General features: G+C 46.5%; 1 protein-coding gene across 8 annotated transcripts in view; it reads right to left on the bottom strand.

The window, feature by feature from the left end:
- Window positions 1-272: 272 nt before the first annotated feature.
- The window catches only part of PRRC2C (proline rich coiled-coil 2C), a 419,385-nt gene continuing 403,482 nt past the window's right edge, over window positions 273-16,175 (bottom strand). For 7 of the 8 annotated variants that reach the window (XM_029618666.1, XM_029618669.1, XM_029618670.1 and 4 more), the window contains 2 exons: window positions 8,694-8,930; window positions 273-2,300 (listed from right to left, as the gene is read on the bottom strand). In XM_029618666.1, the coding sequence (XP_029474526.1) occupies window positions 2,040-2,300; window positions 8,694-8,930 (498 nt within the window). In that variant the 3' untranslated portion in view covers window positions 273-2,039. The remainder of the gene's footprint in view (window positions 2,301-8,693; window positions 8,931-16,175) is intronic. The other variant, XM_029618671.1, reaches the window with a different exon arrangement.

Below are 16,175 nucleotides of genomic sequence, written 5' to 3'. Positions count from 1 at the left end.
TCTGATTATTAGACTGCACTTCCTTCTTATAATTTATAACAGGTGTGTACAGCTGTTTCAGTAAACAAGACAGGAATACAGAGCCTTTCACCAATATGCCTGCATGGATTAGTGGATTGTCGTGGAGGCAAATTTGTTGGGTAATGTAGGAAGGACTGTATTGTTCTCACTACCAGCACTGTACACATACTTATTCTGTGGTGGTGAAGTGCATTAGTGGGTGGGAAATGAAACTTCAACAGCAATAAATCTTCAAGGAAAAACAGCATTCATTTAAGTTATTTAGAGAATATTTTATTAGTTTCTGTAATCAAACCAAGATAATGTAAAGACCTTACATATTTAATACAGTGCATTAATCCCCTATACAAATGTGAATTGTTTTCATCTGACGTTTTCTTCTAGACCAATATGGCTGTTAAGTTTTCTGTACAACGTCAATTGAACACAATACTAGTGGGATCTACATTTCTCTTTCTAGCATCCTTCCCCAAAAAGTTGACATCACAGCTAAAGTTTAAAAAAAATTCAAATTATATATATATATTTATATATATATGTATATTAAAAAAAAGACAGATCTGCCAAACATCATAGCAGCAACAGCCTTTTCCAGCCTCTGCACTGCGTGACCAAAATTATACAGATTACTTTTAGCTCACTTGGTTGAAAAAAACAAAACAAAACACCAAAACAAAAACAAAACCACCACAAATCAAAATAAAGCTAAGATCTGGGGTTATTGATGTGGTACCTTGGCTTATTTACTAGTTATCTTGATCATCTTCTGGAGTCATAGCAAATCCCCCCCCTCCCCCAAAAAAAAACCACCCACAAAGATCCTCCCCCCAATCCCAACCTCTGTCTAGAAGATCATCATTAAAAAGAGCGGTGGTATAACAATGTCACAACTACGCATTATAAGCAGGTACAGAGCATTTTACATTCAAGTATAGTACAATACTCTCCTATAGCTAGACTAGCAGAGCATACAATTCTTTTGCATTTTTGTTTAAAAAGGTGTTTGGTTTGACTTGATTCTACTTACCAGGAGCTCCAATCAAGAGACTGATTTTTCTGGTTTTGAGAACTCCTTTTTTTTGTAGTTAGATGCACAATGTTAAGCGCGCCCTGGTCTATGATGGACAGCCAGGGCAGTTTCTCCACTTCTTTTTAATTATACGTGTACATCTGCTCAGCTTTTCTAGACAAGTGCTGGGTGAGAATTATCACTAATTGTATTCAGTTATTTAGAGCCCTGGTGAGGTCTGATACAGCAGAAGAACCTGCCCTCTAATCTCTCCAGGCAGAGGAAAGCTGCTTTAGAGACACAGTGGCTCCAGTCTGGGACACAGAGTGCACACATACAGAGCAGGAAGTGACAGTCCATTGTCCCAGAAAATAATGAAACCTTATCTGTGTCACTGAGAATGCAGATCCAGACGCAGCCAATGAATGGGCTCTGGAGGACAGGCAGACTCATCTCATGGCAATGGACATCATGTGACTTGCATATGTTATTATTCTTAATGTATACCCAGAGACATGCCTCAAAATTTTGAACAAATAAACTCAGCACAAATTTGAGAAGTTTCTAGTTGTGGGTGAAAACAGCCACCGACCCAGAGCAGGTTCCCAGTGCTGCTGCTTTCATCATGTATTATACATTTCTACACATGTATGTAAGTGTAAATAGAGGTATATATAGATATACATATGCACCTATCAGCAGTGGAACTCAAGTTACAATACAGCAGCAGCCAGGTCAGATGAGAGTTAGCATAGAAATACAGATTTCAGTGGTACTGCTAGAATGGCTTTCCATGAGTTGCCATCACTAGCTCCTATGACCTTCATGCTGCTCACAGAACCCATGAGACTGAGATCATACCGATCTCCCAACAGCTTGGGATTCTGCTTTTTTAGCTATAATTTCCCTGCACTGCTACTATGTAAAATTAAAACCATAAAAAGAAAAATCCAACAAAACCTGCAGCTGAAAACCAAAAGGAAATGTATAACCCCCCTTCTAGCTGGCTTCAGGACTTAGTCTCTTCTGTTTTGATTGATTGAGGTTTGATTGGTCCAGTTCGGATGGGCTTTGCTGCTGGGGTTGGTGGCGGGGGTGGGGGAGTGGGTATCTCCTGAACATTGTCCTGCATAACGATAGGGGTATCAGTCACAGTCTCAGGGGAGCTGGCTGCATTGCCATCCAGTTTGGGTGGCTTGTGCTGCTGCTGCTGCTGCTGTTCAGAGAAGAATCGCTGTGTGGACTGCAGGACTTCAGCTCTCTGTTTTGCCTTAAGAGAAGGGGAGAAGCACATTCAGAAACCAGGTAGCACAGAGTTACAAGAAAACGGCAATGAAAGGAATCAGAGGAAAATGTGCACCGCCACACCAAGCAGTTCACCACCCCACAATTCCTCAATGACCAGTTTACTACTTCCTAATCAATTACTGCAGCTTCTGCTGTGCTGAGAACTAAAAGGAAAATTGGTTCTTACCTGCTAATTTTCGTTCCTGTAATACCACAGATCAGTCCAGACAAGTGGTCTTTGCAGAAAACCACTTGTCTGGAGGCAGAGCACAAAAACTTTGCAACACTGCTACATATCTGAGAATGCCACCTGCAGTCTCTTAGTATTGACCTGTACCCAAGCCATAAAGTAGATAGAATTCCCCTTACCCAAGGTGAACCAGAAAAACCCAGGGTTGGAACCCCCTGAACTGAAGATCAACATGTCTCCAGTCAAAAACTAGTTTCAACCATGTGAAAAAATCTTTGATATATAGTGAATACATCCACCAGGAAATTCAGTCTTTCGGCAGCAGGTCGGGCGGGTCTCTGGACTGATCTGTGGTATTACAAGAACGAAAATTAACAGGTAACAACCAATTTTCCTTTCCTGTTCATACCCGGATCAGTCCAGACAAGTGGGATGTACCTAAGCACCCCTACACCGGGCGGGAACCCAAAAGACCTGCTCTCAACACACTTTCACCGAAAGTCGGATCCCTCTTGTGCTCTAACATCCAACCGGTAATGTTTGGTGAAAGTATGCAGTGAAGACCACACCACAGCCCTGCACATCTCTTGGGGAGACACTGACTGACACTCCACCCAAGAAGCCACCTGTGCTCTAGTCGAATGTGCCTTGAGACCCATCAGAACTGCACGACCCTTACAAATATAGGCAGAGCAAACAGCCTCTTTCAGCCAATGGGACGACGTAGCCTTTGAAGCTTACTCCCCTTTCTTCGTTCCACCAAACACCACAAAGAGATGGTCTGTTCGCCAAAAACTATTAGTAGCTTCAAATATTGCAACAGAGTGTGACGCACATTGAGAAGATGAAGGTCCTTATCCTGCGCAGAATCCCTAGATCACTCTGGATACGCAGGCAATTTAAGTCTGATTCACATGGAAAGCAGAAACAACTTTTGGCAAAAAGGATGGAACCATACGCAAGGTCACCCTGTCATCAGCAATGCGCAAAAAGGGATCTCGACAAGCCTGAAGCTCCAAAATCCTCCTGGCTGAACAAACAGCAATCAGTCTTAAGCATAAGGTCCTTCAAAAGAAAATAGTCTTAAAAGGATCAAAAGGAGCTCCACAGACACTTACAAAACTAAACTGAGGTTCCAATCTGGACACACCTTCTGAACCAGAGGTCATAAATGCTTAACTCCTTTCATGAAATGAACTACATCGGGATGAGCAGCCAAAGCCCTTCTCAGTCATTTGTCCCTCAGACAACCCAAGGCTGCAATCTGGACACAGAGCAAACTATAGCCAGGCCCTCAGACAAGCCCTGTTGCAGAAAGGACAAAAATGTGCGGGACTCTCACCCACAGAGGATCCATCTGTTGCTGAAGACATCAGGCCTCAAAAACCTTCCAACCCTGATATACGCCATAGACGTGGAGGACAGTGGAAATTACCGATTCCGAGTAACCTTTCAGGCGTAGCCGCTGCCTCTCAAAAGTCAAATTGCGAGACAAAAGCGAGCCTCCCGGTCCAAAAACATGGGTCCTTGCCAGAGCAACCCTGGCAGGTGAGCCAAATGAAGAGGCTCATCCACCACTAGATACACCAGATCCATGAACCATGAGTGACACAGCCACTCCGGCGCCACCAGCACCAGTATCCCTGGATGTGACTATGCGCCTTAACTCGACTGATGAGTGGCCAAGGAGAAAATATATTCAGAAGAACCGCTCTCGGTCAGGGGTACATGAGAGCGTCCAGCCCTATTGAACAGAGCTCCCTTCGGCGACTGAAAAATCGTGCTGTCTTGGCATTGGCTCTCATTGCCATGAGGTCCAACTGGGGAATGCCTCATCTGGCACAAATGCGATCCCAAACTTCCACAGCCAAATCCAGCTGTTGTAGGCTCGGAAATCTGCCTGAACGTTGTCTGCACCAGCAACTGAGATGCTGCAATTCCCTCAAGGTGCCGTTCCGCCCACATAAACAGCTGCCGAGTTTCCCTATCTAATGCAAGACTCTTTGTTCCTTCCTGGTGATTGATATACCCTACTTTTGTCGCATTGTCCAAGAAAACTTGAACCATCCCATCCCTTGACCCAGGGCAGGAACACCTCCAGAGCCCTGCACACCGCTCTAGTTTCCAGACAATTGATGGGCCAGGATGCCTCTGCCACTGACCAGAATGACCCATATACACTGTACCCCATCCCGTGAAGCTGGCATCCATAGTCACTACCACCCAGTCCGGGGTCTCCAGGTCCACTCCCTTTTTCCAGGTTGCGTCGCTATAACCACCACGAGAGACTGGATCTGGACTCTGCTAGAAGTGGTAACAGCAGATGATACTCTTCCAACAATGGACTCCATCTGGACAAAACTGCTCTTTGCAATGGACGCATGTGAGTGAAAGCCCACGGAACCAAATCCAACGTCGAGGCCATGGAACTCAGCACCTGCAAATAGAGCTAGACTTTTGGAAATGGCAGACGCTTCACCTGCACCTTTAACAATCCGTCTGCTGTCAGGAACACTCTGCCTTTCTGGATATTGAAGAGGGCTCCTAGGTACTAAAATGACTGAGACAGAACCAGATGACTCTGTCAGATTGATCACGCAAGCCAGCGAACTCAAGGTATCTCTCACTCACTGCACAGACTGAAGACACTCCTTTGCCCGAATAAGACAACCGTCCAGATATGGATGGACCAGAACCCCCCTCATCTAAAGGGCTGTCACCACTACCACCATCACCTTTGAGAAGGCTCGAGGAGCTGTGGCTAACCTGAAAGGAAGAGCCCGAAACGGAAAGTGCTGCCCCAGCACCATAAATCGCAGAAACTTCTGATGGTCTTGACGAATGGGGATTTGAAGATAAGCTTCGGTCAGATCCAAAGGTGCCAGGAACTCTCCTTTGCAGACCGTTATCGCAGTATGCAACGTCTCCTTGTGAAAACGCAGCACCTGCAAGGCATCATTGACCTTTTGCAAATCCAAAATATGATGGAAGGTGTCCTCCCTTCTTGGGAACCACTAAGTAAATGGAGTACCTCCCTCGTCCTTGTTTGCCCTGCAGAACTGGAACTATGGCTTCTAAATCTAGTAACCTTTGCAGAGTCCCTCCCACTGCATTCCATTTGCTTAGCGACGAGCAGTGGGACTCCAGAAAGGTTTCTCTGACTGGGCACGAAAATTCTAAGGTGTAGCTGGTCTCTTACTACCTCCAGAACCTACTGGTCCGAGGTGATCTTCAGCCACTACCCGTAAAAGTGGGACAACCTGCCCCTATCACTACCACCAAGTAAGTGGCCAAGCCTGGCTTCATTGCAAGGCCTTTCCCCTCCAGTCCCCTGACTGGAACCCTGAAAGGACTGCTGGCATCCTGACTGCCTCGACCCTGAGGTTGTAGCCCCTTTGCTGTAACGTAACTTCCTCGAATCCCGGAAACAGGACCTGGGAGGAAAGGTCTTCTTATTGCTCTTCTTATCCTCCGGAAATCTGTTCCCTTTGGACTCATTTAGGGACTTCATCAACTAATCCATATCCTCCCCAAACAGTAACTTCCCTTTAAAAGGAATATTACACAGTTGAGTCTTGAAACACATGTCCATTGTCCAATTGCACAACCACAGAATCCTTTGCGCAGCCACCACCAAGACCATGCTCCTGGTGGACGTACGCATCAAATCATACAATGAAATCACATATGCCACTCCAAACGCAACGCATGAACTTCACTGAACGCGCCAGTAGATGACTGCTCTTGTGCCTTCTGAACCCAGCACAAGCAGACCCGCTGCATCACGCTGGCAAAGACCGTGGCACAGAGGCCCAGGGCTGACACCTCAAATATTGCTTCAATTGAATCTTCAGCTTGCGATCCTACATATCCCTAAGAGTGGTGGAACCCGCCACTGTGCTTGTGGTAATCTTAGTCACCGCAGAGACCCCTGCATCCACCTAAGATGTCTTCAGGCAATCCAAATGGTCCTCCATCAAGGGATACAGCTTCGCCATAGCCCTACTGACCCTCAAGCCTGCTTCCGGGAAATCCCACTCCCAACTGATCAGCTTCTGAATCTTCTTAGGTAAAGGAAAGGGACTCTGTGGACCACGCAGTCCATCCAGGATTGGATTCATGTCTTCACTATCTGACTCTTCCTGAGTAAGCTTAACCCCCAGTTCCTGGAACAACTGAGGGATGAGAGGGTGCAGCTCCTCCTTCTTAAATAGATGGACCAGCCGAGGGACATCACCCTCTGGCACAGCACCCTCATATGGATCAGGATCATCCTTGTTGAAATCAGGATCAGGAGTCTCACCTCCATCTGGATCCATGTCTGGGTCTGCCCCCCTGCGGAGGCGCTGGATCCTCCTGAAACTCATCTGAGTCATCCAGGTCCTTGAGGCCGCCCTCCGCTCCAGCGTGATGCAACCCAAGGCGCTTGAGCAACTCAATGGTCTTTTGGGCGGAACAGGCCATCTCTTCTTGGACGTCTTTGCTCCCGTAACCTTCCTAGCCAGGAAGGCTTTGCGCATAAGCAGAACAAACTGTAGAAAAAACCCCTCTGGATGCTTGCCCCCTGCTCCAAAGTCTGCTCCCTCTCCTGGCCTTCCTCAGTCCCTGCACCGCAGGAGAGAGAGGAGGAGGGCAATCACCAGACCCTGTCAGGTGGGGACCCCTGAGCGTGATCCCCTGTGGGCACTGAAATAGCAGAGACCACAGCTGTGGTCTGAGAGGATCAGGGGGCCATTCTGGTCCTAGCATCCCCCTGCCCCTGAGGAACCCTACTCCCCGATGTATAGCCCTGCAGAGTGAGCGGGCCCTGCAAGCTGCCATGCATGGCGTCGCCGCCATGAGAAACGTGATCGGCAAATTGAATATGGCCCAAGCGCATCGCTCCGAAGTAGGCATCACGTGTCCAAGCTGCTGAGCCACGCAACCCCGCTGACAGAAGCACCGCATGGGAAACCTTTGCTGGGCAGACGCGACTCTCCAATGGGCTTGCCGCGCTCCAAAGAAAATCCACCCCCTCCCGGAGGAAAACAAGAAAATTGTGGCACCCACCTAATTCACCCTCCTGCCAATCTCAGCAGCCCAGCTGACTGCCCCACACTGAACAGAGACAATCTCCTGTCTCTGTGCTTTTTTTTTTTTTTTAAATAAACTATTTCCCATAAAGAATAGAAGGGGTTCTTTCCTGAAAAAGACAGCAGCAGGCAGGAGGGGGCCTTCAGAGGCCCAGAGGGAGCTAGAGGCTATCAAGGCCTCCGGATACCAGCGAGCTACAACAATCAGGGGCATCCAAGACCCTGGTCTCCTGGTTCGACCTGAAGGATGGCCCACAAAGGAACCCAGCACCTCAGGGAGCCACTCCAATCGACTGGAAGCCGAACACTTCTCCTTAACTCCAAAAATGTTAAACTCTCAGTCAGAACTGCAGGTTTGCACCTCTACCATCTGCTGGAAGCAGAAAAATACTGAGGGACTGCAGATGGCACTCTCAGATAAGTAGCAATGTCTCAAAGTTTTTGTTATCTGGGCCATGTGCTGTAGGGATAGAAAAATTACTTTGTCTGGATTGATCTGGGTATGAACAGGAACTATGAATTAAACTCAGGTAAATCAGTGCAGGAACACTCTGAGGACAGATACAAAATTCTTAAACAAAATACTGAGTCATCTGTGGGTTTTCAGAGCATAAGGGGCACAGAATTAATGGCCTCTCTTCAGGGTGATGCACCAGTAAATAAAAAACAAAGCTCAAGTCAAGTCTAATGCAGTCGTTTAGAAATTGCAGATAAAACTAAGCTGATTCCTCTAGAAAATTGTCTGCACAAAATGGACTGTCAAAGTATCACCACCAGACTGTCTATAGCTCCAAGCTAAGCGACGCCTTCCTCCCAATACTCTTATCTGGCAATCTGCAATCCAGGGACTGGGACATGAAGATTCTTTTCGTGGCAGTTTGGAGTCCTGGTTCCAGTCTTCGAGGGGGGATGGAGCCTCTCTCTGGCAGTTCAGCATCAAGGGCAGGGAATCAAAGTCCTCTCTGGCTGATGCAGAGCCAGGGCTCCATTCCATGGGGAGTGGGTGTGTGCTGCTGATACGACACAGTCAGGGTTCTTGTCCCTTGTGTTGGGGGGGGGGGGGTTGTGTGGAGCAAATCAGAGTTAGAGTCCCCTGTATGTGCCAAGCACTAACCTTCATATCTTGCTCAGCCTTCATTGCAGCATTGCCTTGGTTAACTCTGGCTCCAGAGGGTGGCCCAGGAGGACCCCTGGCCATGTGATGCAGGCGTGGGTGATTCATTAGGCCTGCGGGCATCTGTGGGGGCATCTGACTGGTTAGTGCCATCGGTGGCCTCTGAACAGAAGCAGGAAAAGTGTTTGTATGTGGGGCTCTTACCAATGGCGGGACCAGGTTGGGCTGAGAGAGGATCTGAGTGAAAAAGGAGAGAAATATTTTGACTGTTAGAAAATTGCCAATTATGCCTAAACTTTTTATTACCTCATGGTGCCTGTAGTCAAAATGTCTGCAGTAGTGATACACAGGAGTTGTACTGGGCTCAGTTGTTGTGAAAAGTGTGTCCTCAAAACCTTTACAGGGAACACTGAGTCCTTCCAATTCTAGCACAGGTGATGGGCACACTTGGAGCCTGCTGTTGTAAGGTTGAATTAACCACCAAATACTTGGCCAAGAATAAGGTGAAAAAGGTAAGATGTTTGCATCAAATGTCAGACAAGATATTGAATCTAGTTGCCTACATTTTCTAGACTTATTACTGGGCTTGCTGAAAACAGAGGAAGTATCACTAATGAAATATACTCTCATCATGACATCACAGAACAGGCTAGCAGAATTTGAAAGAAGAACTTAGCTTACTAATTAAATCTGTTATCACAAATTAACATTTATTTTTATGTATTTATTTAAAACTTTTTTATACCGACATTCACGGGGATATCACATCAGTTTACATTGAACAGGAGATGGAAATTAGAAATTACATGTAATGATGGGAGCTAGAACAGAGTAAGCGCTAGAGTAGCTGAGTCAGGTGTGTGCAAGGTTTGATAACAAATAGTAACATAAACAGATATTCACAAAAGAGGTTTAACAATTATTTACAAGTGCTCCAAGCCGACCACATTGCTCCTACCATGTGACGGGGCTGACCAATGGCACCGGTAGCCCCTGTGACATACTAAGGGCAAAGGGCCACCGGCGCCAATTTGAGCTGACGGCCCAAGAGCAGAAGATCGCTCCCAGACCCCCGCTGGACCACCAGGGACTTTTGGCAACTCTTGGGGGGGGGGGGGGGGTTTGTAGTTAATTAAATTTAAAGGATTGGGGTTATTTTTTTTTTCCCCAGACAAAGAGAATGATACAAGTTTTCTGATCCGGGGAGTGGACCGAAATGGCCCTCCCCAGACCTGAAAACTAAATGGGGACATAAAAAAAAAATGTTATGCACTCCCCTAATTTGCTCCATGAGATGCACAGACACCTGGGAACAGAGACGGTTTAGCACACCATATTTTTTAAAATTTTATTTCCCCCCTCTGAATCCTAGGTGCGTCTTATGGAGCGAAAAATACGGTATCTTTTTTTCTATTCACAGGTAGCTGCTACTAATCCATACTGAGAGGACTATCTAGCTAAATGCTAAAGAAAATGATCAGTATTAGTCTCCAAATGAAAAGACAATGTCCCCAACATGGCGAGAACACAAAAACTGATAGTGATGTTAGTCCTGTGGAGCCCAGAATTCCCCTCCAGCGCAGCATCTGGCAGGTCCCGGCATGTCGTGTGCAGGATGGCCTCTCCCAGGTCAAAAAGGTTGAGAGGCTTAACGCTGAGCTAGGATAATACTATTACATGTTACTGTGGAAGGCTTTAGTGTCATCAGGTCAACTATATATGGAGTTCCCATTGACAAACTAGTGGTAGGAATAATTACAGTATGCGTACTCTGGAATTGGTTTTCAATCCAGGCTTGTGGATATATTTATTTATTTATTTATTTATTTAACAACTTTTAATATACCGACGTTCGTGAGGCACATCACGCCGGTTTACAAGTAACTCAGTTAAAGGAGGAAATTACAATGAACAGGGGGCCGGGGGATGGGAGCAGGCCAGAAAAAGGGGGGGGGGGGTAAGGGAGACAGGAAGGAGAGAGGGAAAGATAGGTAGCATGAGTGAGAGTGAGAGTATAAAAAACAACCGTTAACATAAGAAATAAAAGGAACTTATTTACAGAAAAAGGAATATTTACATTAGTGACAATTAGCATAGGATTGATTATATCGGACTAGAATGAACAATTTTGTAAAATTGTAGGAAGATAAAGGGGGAAGGGCGGGCAAGGAGAGGCGAAAGGGAAAGCCTTGGGAGGGGGGGAAAAGCCTAAGGAGGGGGGAGAAAAAGGCCTAAGGAGGGGGAAGAAAGGGAAAAAAAGGGAACGCCTTAGGAGGGGGGGGGGGGGGAAAAGGGCGGGTGGGGGGGGGGGGATGGAGGCTGGGAATCTGGGTGGGGGGGGGGATTATGTGGGAATGTATAGGTTTGGTTGGTTTTGGGGTAGATTATGTGGAAATGTTTAGGTTTGGTTGGTTTCCGGGTAGGCCTTTCTGAAAAGCCACGTTTTTATGCCTTTTTTGAAGGTGGCCAGGCAGGATTCAAGGCGGAGAAAGGTAGGGAGAGTATTCCAGAGTGAAGGGCCCGCTATGGTATAGGCCCTTTCTCTCGTGGAGGTGAGATGGGCGATTTTGAGGGAGGGGGTATGTAGGGTACCTGCGTGGGAGGATCTGGTAGGACGGTTGGTTATGCGGAAGTGGGGTGAGTCCTTGAGCCAGGGGTTGGGTTTGTAGAGGAGGTTGTGTAGTATGGTGAGGGTTTTATACTGTATACGGAAAGAAATGGGTAACCAGTGAAGGTCCTTCAGTATGGGGGTGATGTGGTCTCTTTTTCGTGTGTTCGTTAGGATTCTTGCCATGGCGTTCTGCAGGATTTGTAGGGGTTTGATGGTCGACTCTGGAAGGCCAAGGAGGAGGGAATTGCAGTAATCCACTTTGGAAAGGATAGTGGTCTGCAAGACTAGACGGAAATCTTGTGTGTGGAGTAGTGGTTTTAGCTTTTTCATGATGTGAAGCTTGTAAAAGCCTCCCTTAAGAAGGGATTTAATGTGGGCTTTGAAATCGAGGCGCTGGTCAAGTTCGATGCCAAGGTCTCTGACAGTTGGAGATGAGACGTGGGGGGAGGATGTAACATTGGGGAGGGTAAGTTCAGGTTGATTAGATATTATGAGTATCTCAGTTTTAGAAGCATTGAGGGCAAGGTGGAGGTTGGAGAGGAGAGAATTGATGGATGTAAGATAGGAGTCCCATAGTTGGAGGGTTTCATTTAGAGTATTTTGGATAGGAATGAGGATTTGAACGTCGTCGGCATATAAGAAAAAGTTCAATCCTAGGTCAGAGAGCAGGTGGCAGAGGGGCAGTATATAAATATTGAACAGAGTAGAAGAGAGTGAGGACCCCTGAGGAACTCCTTGTGTGAGGGGGATGTGAGAAGACTCAGCTTTGTCAATTTTTACTATGTATTCTCTATTGGCGAGGTATGAGGAGAACCAAGATAAGGCAGTGCCTGCGATGCCTATTTCTGCTAGTAGGGAAAGTAGGATTTGGTGATTGACTGTATCGAAGGCAGCTGAGATATCAAGGATTGCGAGGAGAAAGGATGTCCCTTGGCCCATACCTATGAGTATGGTGTTGGTGATTGCTAGCAGGAGATTTTCTGTGTTACGCTCCTTGCGGAACCCAAATTGAGATGGATGTAAAATGTGGTGGTCCTCGAGGAAGTCTGAAATTTGGGAATTGACTACCTTCTCAAGTACTTTGGCAATCAGGGGGAGGTTGGATATAGGACGATAGTTTGCTGGGTCAGAGGGGTTGAGGGATGGTTTTTTGAGGAGGGGTTTCCAAGTAGTTTGTATGTGGAATAAGAGAAAGACTATGGATTTGCCCTCACACCAGATGGAACTCTCCATTTGAAACCATGACCTGCTGATTAATTCATATAGAAGCCTGAAGAACCTCAGATACTATCAGGTTGTCTGAGTATCAGAAGTTCCAAAGCATCCTTGGGTAATGGGTACAGCTTGGACATAGCTCTTCCCACCTTTAAGGCCTTCTTCAGGGGTATCCCACTCCCTGACCACAAGTTTCTTTAACGACCTATGAAAAGGAAAATTCATCACTGGCTCATGCAGACCCTCCATGACGGGGTCTACTCCCTCATGATCAGATGCATCCTGGGGGACCTTAATAACCAATTCCTGCAACACATGCAGAATTAGTGGTCTTAATTCATCCTTTCTGAATAGCTTGACCACTTTGGGGTCATCCCCCTCAGCTACTGGGACCTCCTCTGGATCAGACATTCTTATTTATTTATTTATAACTCTTCTATACCGAAGTTCAAATAACAGAGTTAATTATCACTCCGGTTTACATTGCAACCATAAAAACAGTGACAAAGTTGTCTTACATAGAACAGGGGGAGAGAAAAACTTGGATACAGCTTAAGCATGGGGAGTAACATGTCCTAAACTGGTAAGAACTGATAAGAGTTGGCTTTTTGGGGTAACAAGGTGGTAGGATACATTCTTATCTGTATCCCCATCTGGTATGTCCCTGCCAGATCTCCTGTTCCATCCAAACCACTCTCTGGTTGTCCCCTGAAGCTGAGAAGACAAAGGATTCCTCCCGACTGCACCTGTGGGTACCGTTTGCCTACCTTAGTCTGCTTCTGGACTTCCTGTGGATGAGCTTGCTTAGTTGCTAGCCCCTTCTTTACTAAATAAGCTTTATGTAGGAGCACAAAATCTGTGGTAAAATCCTTGGAATCATCTGACCCATCCTCCATGGGCTCTACTGCTGCACCAGCAATGTCCCCTCCCCTAAGCGGAGCAGCCTGCTCATTTTGTACATGCAGACAAAATGGCTGCCATTCCCATGTCTTCAGAGGCCCGAACTGCCTACACCCAGCAACTAGTTCACTCTACTATTGCTCTGATTGCTGCTGGCCGCTGCCAAACTGCCCACTCCACCAATGCGAATACCCACATGTCCTGCACCTTTTTCTACGGTTTGCCGATGCCGCCATTATGATTGCATCTAACCCCTGATTCCTGTCGCACACACTGCTGACTCAGAGATAACTTGCCTGTTTAGTTCGCAAGAACCCTTCTTCCCTTTAGCGGCTCTCCTGAACTGAGTGGATCTGTGTTTTTTCACTGCCGCTGATTGACCCATCCAGGAAATCCAAAATAAAATGTTATACTTTCCTGACAACTGGCCGAAGGGGTCACAAGAGGAAAGAAGGTCTACTGGGAAGTGAAGGGAGCCAAGAACACTGGCTTTCAAATCCCTCACCCCCCTCCGATTAACTGCAGGCAGAGTCACCTCAGGACCACTGACCCTCTCTGCTCGCCCTGCTCACAACCAGGGTTATAGTCCATCCAGGCACCCAACACTAAGAGCAAGTTTAAATGGGAAATTTCTTCTTGATTTCGTTTTTTTTTTTTTCCCCAAAATCTCCAGACTGCAGGATCTTGCACCTCTACCATTTGCTGGAGACAGAGAAATACTGAGAGACTGCAAGTGGCACTCTAGGTTATGTAGCAGTGTCAGTGAACCTTTTTGTTCTCTGCCTCCACCTGCTGATAGGGATGCAAAGCCTGCTGCTCTGGACTGATCTGGAATATGAATACGAGCCCCTGCTGCTCTGTATCACCTCTGATAGGCCTTCCACAATTGCACAGAAAACACTTCAGGGCTCCTCATTTACTACAAATTTCCTGTGCTGAGCAGATAAACGAAATGTCTTCGACTCGTGTTACAGCGGAAGAAATAGAGGCAAAACATCGAAACTCACCCCCAGAGCAGCTCCCTCATAGTCCTGCCATGAGGAAACCACAGCCATGCTGCCCAAGCCACCAGCAGCTCTTTTTTGTTTTTGTGCACTTTACCATACCACCATAACAAAACAAGGCTTCAACTCTGTCTTATTTTTAAAGCGAGAGGAGCTCCAATATAGAGAAGCCTGAAATTAGCCAGCAGCAGCCAGGACTGGAGGGCACAGGGGGGAGAACAAACTAATGCAAGTCCTACTAGCCACGCTGGCATCTCACAGGTCCTGAAACCACGTCTTTCACTATGGGAAGTCACTGGATAAAAAGCAAAAGAACCCGAACACTAGGTTTTCACCTTGGGAGTACCTCCAAATAGCTTTTACTACCTTAATCCGGTCTATAGCATGGGATACTAATCCATCATCTGCTGGAGACAGAGAGAATAGCAGGCTGAGGTTAGCACAGATGCATATAAAGAATAACATCAGCAAACCTGTTTGGTGAACTGGACTGGTCTGACTGGATGAAGAATTTTAGAATAGAGACGTAAGGGTAATTGGAACTGATATTACTGTAGGTTAACAGGTGTTGCTATGGCTCAGCTGTAAAGAATGAAATAGGCCAAACTTGTGTACAGTATCTTAAAGAGCAAGACACTTGTAGCAACAAGTGAAATGTAACTATAAATTATATTTATAGCTACTCAATATAAAAAGTGCCATAGGAAAATTGGTTCTTACCTGCTAATTTTTGTTCCTGAAATACCACAGATCAGTCCAGACATGTGTTTTGCAACCCTACCAGCAGATAGAGGCAGAGAATAAAAACTTTTCAGGCACTGTTACTTAACCAAGAGTGCCACCTACAGCCCCTCAGTACTGACCTGTACTCAAGCCAAGATGTCTAAGCCCAGACTCCAAGGATCTCTCCCTCTAAAGCTAGATGAGGAATAAGTTGGAACTCCCAACCAAACTGAACTCTGAATTAGGGTAAAGAAAAGGAAATTTTGAGTCTTCAATAACTGAGAACTATGTACAATCTCATTCATAATTCTGCAGCACCAACTTAAATTTTGCATCACCAGCTGCATCCAGAAGCAGGAGAGTTCTTTTGAAAAATGAATCATAATGGGACGGGAGTCTGGACTGATCTGGGGTATTCCAGAAACGAAAATTGGCAGGTAAGAACCAATTTTCCTTTCCTGCTCAGACCCCAGATCAGTCCAGACAAGTGGGATGTACCCAAGCCCCTCTACACTAGGTGGGATCCAGAAAGACCTGCACGCAGCACACTTTCACCAAAGGAGGCCTCCTCTGGGGCCCTCACAACCAAATGGGAATGTCTAGTAAAAGTGTGCAAAGAGGGCCAAGATGCTGCTCGACAAATCTGCGGAGACACCAACTGACTCTCTGCCCAGGAGGCCGCCTGTGCCCTAGTGGAATGCGCCCGCACTCCCTCAGGGATCGACTGAACCTATCGCCTCCTTTAACCAGTGAGCAATCATACTCAGTTGCATTGCAACCCTTCTTTGGTCCACTGAATAATACAAAGAGATGGCCCGAGCTCCGAAATCCATTATTCACCTTGAGGTATCTTAGGGGAACCCGACGCACATCCAAAAGATGAAGTTCCCTCCCATGGGGAGAAGCAAACGTCAGGTATGAAAACCCCAGCAACTTCTCCATCTGGCTAAGATGAAAAGCTGACACGACCTGGCGCAAAAAGGTAGGAACAGCAAGCAGCGAAACACCATCAGAAATCCGCAAAAAAGG

The sequence above is a fragment of the Rhinatrema bivittatum genome, chromosome 10 (assembly GCF_901001135.1).
Source record: "Rhinatrema bivittatum chromosome 10, aRhiBiv1.1, whole genome shotgun sequence".
In the NCBI taxonomy this organism is placed as follows: Eukaryota; Metazoa; Chordata; class Amphibia; order Gymnophiona; family Rhinatrematidae; genus Rhinatrema; species Rhinatrema bivittatum.
Note: the sequence above shows the minus strand (reverse complement) of the source record. Positions and strands in the feature narration are given on the sequence as shown.